Here is a 10,906-nt window from a genome sequence, read left to right as displayed (position 1 = left end):
ATGCAAGCCTGAAGCACAATGCCCTTGCCACCACGGTGCGGTGAAGGAGATTTTACTTTGTACACTCGGGGAAAACACAGCTTAACAACTAACTTTTATTTTAAACAATACTCAAATTGCGAAAGGCAGTCACGTCACAACCGAGCGCGGAAGCAGTGTTTTGGAGAGATTCAGAGAAGTCTTAGCAGCACAGAAAACAGAAAAGAGAACAAAAGTTACTAACTGCTTATACAGCTGACATCTGGGCCCCACAAAATATTCATTTCTCTGCAGATTTTCTTCTATTTGGACCTAGAAAAGGTCAGGCTCAGAGAGACCCCATGGAAGAGTCAGATGTACATGCAAAACTCAGGCCGGGGCGGTGGCTGCAGCTGTCATCTCAGCAACTCAGGCCAGGACCTGAGGCCACGCAGGAGACGTGGCAAAGTGGCACAGACAAGTGCACCACACAGCTCTCCTCACCTCCAACGTCCTCAGAGGACTCGCGGGGGCTTCCGGGTCCCCGCCACCCTGCAGTGTGGGGGTGACCTCCACATTCACAGGTCCTTTTTTGCTTTTTGCACCAGTACTGGTGTTTCAACTCAAGACTGATGCTTCCCACGTCCCCGCGCCTTGCTGGTTAATTGGAGATAGGAATGTCTCGGTGTGTCTCCTGTGCTGGCCTAGAACCTCACCTGTGAGCCACTGGCGCCTGGCCACAAATCCCTTACGTTTCCAAAACACAAGTCCTTGTCCCGTTGGCCCAGGCCTTCAGGAGCAGCAGGCTGCCCAAGCCAGCAGCTCCGTTTCTAGCCGGCCCAGGCGTGCGGAGGCCGCTGGCAGCTGGCCTTGGGGAAAGGCCACTTCGTGCAGGCAGCTGGCGGCCTCCGCGGTACTGAGCGCTCACTGCGGAAAGGACCAGCAGGCAGGTGCTGGCCGTGCGTTTGTGGACAAGACAGGGCTTCACTACGGAGCCCCACTGGCCTCGGCCCTCCCCGCGCCACCGGGCCTGCCGGGCTCTCCCACACCCTCTCCCTTGCTTTGGCAATCTCCTCCACCGTTGTTCTATTTGAAGTCAGCTGAATTGTGTTTCTCACCGTGACCCATCCCAGTGCCCCAAGAAGCTTCAGTAACGAGGTTCAGACGTGGCGAGTTGCTTCCTCAACCTCCCGGCCGCAGCTCACTCGCTCTCGCTTCCGGCTTCCTCTGAAGAAGCCCTGCTGCTCTCCACCACCTCGGCCACTTTGCCCCACAGGCTTCTAGAATGTGCCACTGGAAGAGTCACACCTTGGTTAACAGTTTAAACCTGGAGCACGATCGCACGCCCCTTCCCTTGGGTTCTCCCTCTCCCCACCCAGCAGTTTGCATGGCCGCTGGTGTGCTGACGCATGAACTGGTGGGTGTGGCCAGCCTGGGGGTGGAGCACACGTCTAAGCGCTCTACTTGCACACCTCACTTGCACAGAGCCGAACCCTCAGGTGTGGGGTGTGTGTGCTCTCCCCTTGTCCCCAGGGCCCCACACCTCACCCTTGGCAAAGGGGCTCTCCTCTTCACAGTCCTCCCAGTGATCGAAGTCAAAGGCCACGTTCGGGTTCTGTGGACACAACAGCGTGGCTCAGGGGGCGTGCCCCGCGGGGACGGGCCAGCCACCGCCGAGCCAGGCGCACCTTGCGCTTGAGGAGACCCCGCCACGGCTCCTTCTTCTCCTTGGTCAGCGTGATGACGGGCTCGTGGTTCTTGATGACGCACCTGCAGTCGTCCTTCACGATGTTGGCCTGCAGCTCCAGGTCGGCCAGGTACACCTTGTCTCCCACGGAGGCACTGGGCACAAACGGCCGTCAGCCCCAAGTGCGCACACGTCCCTCTCATGGCACGCACGCCCACGGAACCCACCTGAACACAACGCGGTCCTGGAAGTATTTACATCTGTAATCGCGAACATCCCGCACTCTTATCTTTAAGATGACAACATCTTCTTTCTGGAACCACTTTATTTGTGGATGAAAGCTAGAAAAGAAGAAAAGTCCTAACACACCTGCTGGTCAGGAGGTAGCCGGGGGAGGGAAGTGTTCCCATGTGGGGTGCATGTACCTTTTCTCACGTGGGGGTGCAGTTGTCCTAGCAGAAGCATCTCCAGTGTGTGCAGATTCAGATTCTGTACAAAGTCAAAAGTCACATTTTTCCTGCAAGTTACTTGAATGTGAAACACTTTTTTCCCCCAGTGTTGGGGACTGAACCCAGGCCCTTACACATCCTGGGCAAGCGCTGTGCCACGTAAACTATACCTAGTCCAGTTTTTTGTTTTTTTGTTGTTATTTTGGTCATGGGGCTTGAACTTGAGTCCTGGGTGCTGTCCCTGAGCTCTTTTTCTCAGTGCTCTACCACTTTGAGCCACAGCTCCATTCCTGGTTTTCTGGTGGTTCATAGTAGAGTCTCACAACTTCTCAGCCTCCTGAGTAGCTAGGATTAGAAGTGTGAGCTACCTACCAGTGCCCAGCGCCCATTTGTGTTTTTTGGTTTTTTTTTTTTTGGCCAGTCCTGGGGCTGAACTCAGGGCCTGAGCACCGTCCCTGGCTTCTTTTTGCTCAAGGCTAGCACTCTACCACTTGAGCCACAGCACCAATTCTGGCTTTTTTCCCATATATGTGGTGCTGGGGAATCAAACCCAGGGCTTCATGCATGCTAGGCAAGCAGTCCACCGCTAAGCCACATTCCCAGCCCGTCCATTTGTTTTTGAGATGGGGTCTCATTAACTTTCCTGGGGCTGGCTTCCCACTCCCCCTGCCTCCACCTCCCAGATACCAAGGATTTCAAGCACACCACCAGGCTCAGCTTGCACACACTTTCTGCCCTATAGGCCACTTGTAGATGAGGCATCATTAACATGAATGTAAGTGTCATAGGTAGTTCAAAAATTCAGTTGCAAAAAACTAGAAAAAAATGAAAACGAGTATCACTTAGTAAAACATGTTATTTTAACATAAAGAGCAAGTATTAAAAACATTATAATGAAGCAAGAAAGCTGAGGAGGAACAGCGTTCCACTTGCTGGAGCCCAAGACTAAGGCCCACGCTCCATGGTGGGATCTTCCCACGAGGGACCCACCTACTGGGACTCCGCGGCTCAGGCTCAGCAGGCACAGTGGGCGACAACACGAACCTAGCGACGTTTAGGGCTCGGGATATGCAGAGCAGCTTTAATCAAAATAGCCCCACGTGGATACCAACCCAATGCCACCCTGTAAACTCGGCTTCCTATTGCAGAAAGTTACGTAGCAGGTAATACGTCCACTTCACAGACACACGGGTGGACAGAGGCCACAAGAGGATGAGGACATGCTCTCCACTCAGCGAGACCAATGGTGACACGAGCGGCAACGGTGGTTGCTGCGGGAGCCGGAGGAGGCTGAGAAGCTGTGTCTCCAATCTGTGCTTCCCTGGGTGTATGTTATGCCACAAATACAAAAAACAACCCCTCCACTACAGCTGGATTGCCAAAAATTCAACAGTTAGGTTATATCTGTGTCATCATCTCAGGGTGGATAGCCCAATCCGTTAGTAACAAGTACGCACCCAGGCTGTGGCGAGTGGAGTCAGTCGTGGAGCTGGAGCCGGCGCCGGAGCTGCAGCTGGCCTTCCCTGGCTCTGGTGCATCCTCCTGCTGAGCCCCAGGCACAGCAGCCTCCTCCTTGAGGGAAGTCACCCTGGATGGAGAGGCCGGGGAGATCCCCTCAGGGGGATCCCGCGGGCAAGGTGGCCGGGCTCTGTGGCTGCCACCGCAGGCAGTCCTCCACGGTTGGTGGCTTAAGACAGAAGGCAGGTGGGCAAGCCGCCCAGCCCCGCTGGCTGCCGTGCCTTTGCATCGGGCACCGGCAGGTGACAAAGGCGCCACTCAGGGCTCGGCTTCCAGTGTCCCCCACAGACAGAGTGGCTGGCGGATGGGCAGAGGAATTCCGCTGTGGGTTCCCAGAGATGGGAAAGCACGGGCCATGGACTCCCGGGCATCAGCGCGTGAGGAAGGGAACGCCCCATCCTGGCTTGCTGCTTGCACTCCGGGCCCCCTGCACTTCCCCTGCCGTGCCACTAGGTGCTCCACACCCACCCCTCTCCCCTCGGCTGTCCTCAAGTCCCCATTTGCCGCTAACGCTTTCTCCCTGCCAGGGAGGCCAGAGCCTGACTGAAGGGCGTTCAAAGCCAAATGCAGACTACCATGAGCAGCAAACACAAGACGGCAAGCTCCACATCTTGGGAATTATTAAAGCTAACAAATGGCGACATGAGCCCAGTGGTGGTTCACATCTGTCAACTTACTCAGGAGCTGAGATCTGACGATCGCAGTTTGAGGCCAACCTGGGTAGGAAAGTATCTCCAATTAACAACCAAAAAGGCAGAAGTGGAGCTGTGGCTCAAGAAGAATGCAGGCCTTGAGCACAAAAAGACTCAGGGACAGTGCCCTGAGCTCAAGCCCCAGCTGAGTTCAGGCTCAGGACGGGCAAAAAAGCTGCATGTAACTTAACACACAGGACTCGAAGCACTTGAGAAAGCAGACAAAGGTACTTCCTTACGTGGTCTGGCCAAGGCCGCCATCACTAGCCGGCATGTCCGTTTCTTTGCAGAGCGTTTTCAGTTGTTGCACATGTTCTGAATTATCAATGCCCATCCCTGTGGACAGAATCTCAGCACGAACATTGTAGTCAATGATGGAAGTTTTCAGGTTCGGAAGTTTTGTAACATGCACCTTGAAGCACAGGGGGGACAGGATATTGTTAGAAGTCCTGCTGAGCAGGCCGAGGCTCGATGCACCCAGGGCACAAGCTGCCACTAGAGCAAATGTTCATGTCACAGCGGAGGGGGCGTGGCCCAGGCATTTTCCCAGGGAAAATCCACAGCCACGCCCATCTAGACTGGTGGAACCATTCAAACTCCCGTTTTCAAGATTCTTACTCAACTGTGTTACCTCTTTAAAAAGAGGGATCCTTGGGGGAGAAGAAAGATGGCGCCGATGGAATAGGGAGGCACTCCGACTCGCTCCAACGGCATAGTGAGCTGGGAACCCCAACACCCAACACCCCATCAAGAACCCAGCAAAACCAGCAGCCAGAAGCAGTGGAGAAACGCAGGAAAACAAAAAGGAGCAAAAAAGAAGAACCGAAAACCTACACGGAGCCGGAGATTCACCGGGGCACCCTCCCCCCACCAGCCGACCCTGGCCCAAACAGGGTCAGGCTGGGAAAGGGGAACCCGGCGATCGGCAGACAGGCTGCCAGGAGCGCAGAATTCATATAGCGGGAGACCCCACGGCCACAAGGCAGGGTGCGGACCAAGACACACCGGCAGCGACGAGAAGTTCGGGTCCACACCGGGTTTGGACAAGGGAACCCAGCGCGGCAGAAATCGGGAACCAGGGAAGCCACCACGACACTTAGCCAACCCCTGGAGGGCCAACGGCAGCGCGGGACACACACACAAAGCAGCAAAAGTGAGTGCCCTCCCCTCCCCCCTCCCCCACCCCTGAGGGAACAAAGAACCCACAAATCAGGCGGGGAAACCCCCATCAGGCGCTGGGAAGTCAGTTTAGCAGGGGAAGGGCTCAGCAGCACCAACACCCCACAGGTTCCTGAACTGGCAGAACCGGCCCCGCCCCCTTCCCAACAGGGGCCGGGAGACAGCCGGTTGTGCAAACCCCACCTGAGGCGCCTGGACCTCGCAGACTCTTACAACTAAAACCACAGGCGCTGGTGGGCAATACCAGCCCAGCAGGGTCACTGGAGCCTGATCACGTCCCCCCTCCTAACAGCGGAGGTGAGGTCTGAAGGTGCCAAGCCACACCCGGACAGTCGATCCCACTGGGCCCCACACGTACCCCCCCCCCCCACAACGGACTCGTGGGAGGGCGCAAGCACAACCCAACAACCCAGGGCTCGCTCTGGGAGGCATATCCCGCCGAAGTGCCTGTTGCACTGAACGCACAGCGCACAGGAGGGCGGGGCCTCCGGCGACAGCGCCCGCTCTGGTAGGCGTACCCTGCACTGGTGGGCGGGGACACAGCGACAACACCTGCTGCCCGTAGACACGTCTACACAGGAGGGAGGGAGGAGCTACAAACCAAACCTGAGAAGCCATCCAGATCTCCAGATGCGCAAATCACAAAGAAACATAACTCAGTTCATCAAAGGGCAAGCCAACTCGCCAGCTCCAAAAAGCAGCACGACTGAAGAGGAGATGGAGACTAAAAAAGCAAATGAGGCCATGTTAACAGGAATGATCGAAAGCGTCAGAAATGAAATCAGAAAACAATTCCAGGAATTTAGAGCGGAAATCTGGAAGGACACCCAGGAAGCCAAGAAAGAAATGGAAGCAAAACTGGATACAATGCAAACCTTCTTTAAAGAAATGGAAGCAAAAATGGATACAATGCAAGCTGCCTTTAAAGAAAATCTCCACATCCTAAGAATTGAAATGCATGAAAAAATAGATTTAAAATACAACTCTTTAAAGGAAGAAATCTCCACGATCAGAGCTGATATGACAACCATAAATAGCTCTCTGACATCCATAAACTCCGCAATTGAAACCATGACACAAAGAGTAGACCATATAGAATCCAGAATCTCTCGCCTGGACGATGAAGCAGCTGACAACAACCAGAAAATGACCACACTCCAAGAAAAGGTGAAGCTTCAGGGAAGACTAATCCAGGAACTAATGGACAAAGACAAGAGATATAATCTGCGCATAATTGGAATAGAAGAAGGAGCCGAATATCAGAGCAGAGGGCTTAATCATGTTCTCAATAAAGTTATTGCAGAAAACTTCCCCAATCTCACAGGGGACCCCATCCAGGTAACCGAAGCCTATAGGACACCTGGCAGGCCAGACCCCAGGAAAGCCACCCCAAGGCACATAATATTCAAGACTTCAGACCTCAAGATTAAAGAGCAAATTCTGAATTCAGCCAAAGCGAAGAAGGAAACTTTTTTCAATGGGAAGAGGATTCGAATAACATCCGACTTATCCACACAAACTTACCAAGCTCGAAGCGAGTGGAAGAACACCATCCAAGTACTCCAGAATAACAATTTACAACCTCGGATCAAATATCCAGCGAAATTGGAGTTCACATTCGAAGGGAGAACCAGATCTTTCCACACCAAAGAGGAGCTAAAGGAGTATGTGAATAAAAAACCAGCCCTACAGCGAATATTAAGAGGGGAACCCCACCCAACAGAGATCGTAAAAGACACACAGACAGAATCAGAAAGAAACTTCAATAGCCAAAGCCCAGCAGAAACACAAGCTCACTAAAGACAAGAAGAAAAAAAAAAAAAGAAGAAAAAACAGCCCACCAAGAAAATGGAAGGAGAAAAAACACCCTTATCCTTGATCTCTTTAAATATAAATGGTTTAAACTCCCCGATAAAGAGGAGCAGACTGGCAGAATGGATTCGCAAACAAAAAGTTGACATCTGCTGTCTACAAGAGACCCACCTTACAGCAAGGGACAAAAACAGGCTTCGAGTGAAAGGATGGAGCAAGATCTACCAAGCAAATGCATCCACCAAAACGGCAGGTGTAGCCATCCTGATCTCAGACAAGCTTGACTTCTCTTTAAAGTCCACTCAAAAAGACAAAGAAGGACACTACATATTAATACAAGGAAAAATCCAGGATCAAGAAATCACGGTGATAAATGTATACTCACCAAACAAAAGAGGCCCGACATATGTCAAGCAAATTCTCAAAGAATTACAGAGCAAGATAGACGCAAACACAATCATAGTGGGTGACTTTAATACTCCTCTCTCTCCAAGAGACAGATCCAACACTCAGAGGATTAGTAAGGGAGCTGAGGACCTAAATAACACCATTTCCCAAATGGATCTAACAGACCTATATAGAACCTTTCACCCCACAGAGACCCAATACACCTTCTTTTCAGCAGCCCATGGATCATATTCCAAAATAGACCACGTCATAGCCCACACAAAGAACCTCAGCAAATACAAAAGTATTGACGTCATCCCATGTATTATATCTGACCACAGTGGATTAAAGGTAACCCTCAACAACAAAGGATACCACAGAGCCTATACACACTCTTGGAGGCTAAACCCCACGCTGCTATCCAACACTTGGGCCACAGATCAAATTAAAGATGAAATCAACGAATTCATAAGCCACAATGACAAAGAAAACACATCACAAAGAAACCTATGGGACACAGCTAAGGCAGTTCTGAGGGGCAAGATCATTGCACTCAGCACCCACATTAAAAGAATGGAAGCAGAGCAGGTGAATACCCTCACGATGAAACTAAAACAACTGGAGAAACAAGAAATGACAGAATCTAAAACGACTAGGAGAGGAGAGATCACAAAGATTAAAGAAGAGATAAATCTGATTGAAAATAGAAAGACCATTCAACAAATAAATAAGACTAAAAGCTGGTTCTTTGAGAAAATAAACAAAATTGACAGACCCCTTGCAAGACTTACAAAAAAAAGAAGAGAAGAGACTCATATTCGTAAAATCAGGGACTCCACAGGAAAAATTACAACAAGTACACACGATATTCAAACAATCATAAGGAGCTATTTCCAAAACCTCTACTCAGCAAAAAACAATAATTCTACAGAAATGGATCAATTCTTAGAGAAGTACAAACTGCCCAAACTGAACCAAGAAGAAATAAATCAGCTAAATAAACCAATAACTTACGGTGAGATACAGGAGGTAATCAAGAACCTCCCTACTAAGAAAAGCCCAGGCCCAGATGGATTCACCAACGAATTCTACAAAACCTTTAGTGAGGAGCTAATTCCAATACTCCTCAAACTCTTCCGCGAAATAGAAATGGAGGGAGAAATTCCAAACTCATTCTACGAAGCTAATATCATACTAATTCCCAAACCAGGCAAAGACCCAACAAAAAAAGAGAACTACAGACCAATATCACTAATGAACACAGATGCAAAGCTCCTCAATAAAATATTAGCTAATAGGATCCAGAAAGTGATCAAGAATATCATACATCATGACCAAGTAGGCTTCATCCCTCAGTCACAAGGATGGTTCAACATCCGTAAATCAATCAACGTAATTCACCTCATAAACAGAGCTAAAATCAAGAATCACATTGTTATCTCAGTCGATGCCCAAAAAGCCTTTGACAAAATACAACATCCATACCTATTAAAAGCTTTGGAGAGAACAGGAATAGATGGAACATTCCTCAAAACAATAAAAGCCATATACAACAGACCAACTGCTAATATCATATTAAATGGAGAGAAACTTAAGTCATTCCCCCTAAAATCAGGAACAAGACAAGGATGCCCACTCTCCCCACTTCTGTTCAACATAGTGCTGGAATCCCTAGCCATAGCAATAAGGCAAGAGGAGGACATCAAAGGGATCCACATCGGCAAGGAAGAAATCAAGTTATCCCTATTCGCAGACGACATGATCTTGTATCTGAAGGACCCAAAAACCTCAGTACCCAAACTCCTACACCTAATAAACCAATTTGGCAAAGTAGCAGGATATAAAATCAACCCACAAAAGTCAGCAGCTTTTCTGTACACCAGCAATAGACAAACAGAAAAGGAAATTATGGAAACAATTCCATTTACAGTAGCCAAAAAAAGAATAAAGTACCTAGGGATCAACTTAACCAAGGAAGTGACGGACCTATTCAATGAAAACTACAAAAATCTAATAAGGGAAATCAAAGAAGACACAAGGAGATGGAAAGACCTCCCATGCTCATGGGTAGGCAGAATCAATATAGTGAAAATGGCCATATTGCCCAAATTGTTATACAAATTCAATGCAATACCTATCAAAATCCCAGCCACATTCTTCACTGAAATAGAGAAACCAATCCATAAATTCATATGGAACAGCAAAAAACCTAGAATAGCCAAAGCAATTCTAGGCAAAAAAAGCAATGCAGGAGGTATCACAATACCTGACTTCAAGATCTACTACAAGGCCATCATAACAAAAACAGCATGGTATTGGTATAAAAACAGATCGGAAGACCAATGGATTAGAACTGAAGACCCAGAAATAAAACCGCACTCTTACAGCCAACTGATATTCGACAAAGGAGCTAAAGATATACAATGGAATAAACATAGCCTCTTCAACTACTGGTGCTGGGAGAACTGGGCAGCCATATGCAAAAAACTCAAAGTAGACCCAAGCCTATCACCATGCACCAAGATCAACTCAAAATGGATCAAGGACCTCAACATCAGACCTGAATCCTTGAAACTACTGAAGGACAGAGTAGGAAAGACACTAGAACTTATAGGCACAGGAAGGAATTTCCTGAATAGAGTCCCAGGGGCACAACAAATAGGAGAAAGACTCGACAAATGGGACTACTACAAATTAAAAAGTTTCTGCACAGCTAAGGACATAGCCACCAAAATAGAAAGACAGCCAACGATATGGGAAAGGATATTTACCAGCACAGCAACAGACAAAGGCCTGATATCGGTCATCTACAGAGAACTCAAAAAACTAAGCCCCTCCAAGCCCAATAAACCTATTAGGAAATGGGCAAAAGAGCTAAAGAGAGACTTCTCAAGAGAAGATATAAAAATGGCAAAGAAACATATGAGGAAATGCTCAACATCCCTGCTAGTAAAGGAAATGCAAATAAAAACAACCCTGAGATACCACCTCACCCCAGTTAGAATGGCCTATACTCTGAACTCAGGAAACAACAAATGCTGGAGGGGCTGTGGGGAAAGAGGAACCCTTCTCCATTGTTGGTGGGAGTGCAAATTAGTACAACCACTTTGGAGAACAGTATGGAGGTTTCTCAAAAAGCTCAATATAGACCTACCCTATGACCCAGCCATACCACTCCTAGGCATCTATCCTAAACAGCAAAATCCAAGATATCAAAAAGGCAT

The 10,906-nt window shown here is 49.1% G+C and overlaps 1 protein-coding gene across 1 annotated transcript in view; it reads right to left on the bottom strand.

Moving 5' to 3' along the window:
- Nucleotides 1–20: 20 nt before the first annotated feature.
- Nucleotides 21–10,906, bottom strand: part of Tdrd12 (tudor domain containing 12) — a 62,134-nt gene continuing 51,248 nt past the window's right edge. The window contains exons 27-35 of the mRNA XM_048329949.1: nucleotides 4,544–4,716; nucleotides 4,316–4,328; nucleotides 4,081–4,132; nucleotides 3,552–3,833; nucleotides 2,071–2,134; nucleotides 1,873–1,986; nucleotides 1,647–1,800; nucleotides 1,507–1,573; nucleotides 21–1,251 (exon numbers count right to left, since the gene is read on the bottom strand). Of these exons, the coding sequence (XP_048185906.1) occupies nucleotides 1,160–1,251; nucleotides 1,507–1,573; nucleotides 1,647–1,800; nucleotides 1,873–1,986; nucleotides 2,071–2,134; nucleotides 3,552–3,833; nucleotides 4,081–4,132; nucleotides 4,316–4,328; nucleotides 4,544–4,716 (1,011 nt within the window). The 3' untranslated portion in view covers nucleotides 21–1,159. The remainder of the gene's footprint in view (nucleotides 1,252–1,506; nucleotides 1,574–1,646; nucleotides 1,801–1,872; nucleotides 1,987–2,070; nucleotides 2,135–3,551; nucleotides 3,834–4,080; nucleotides 4,133–4,315; nucleotides 4,329–4,543; nucleotides 4,717–10,906) is intronic.

The sequence above is a fragment of the Perognathus longimembris genome, chromosome 20, assembly GCF_023159225.1.
Source record: "Perognathus longimembris pacificus isolate PPM17 chromosome 20, ASM2315922v1, whole genome shotgun sequence".
Classification (NCBI taxonomy): Eukaryota; Metazoa; Chordata; class Mammalia; order Rodentia; family Heteromyidae; genus Perognathus; species Perognathus longimembris.
This window is presented reverse-complemented; position numbering and strand designations above follow the sequence as displayed.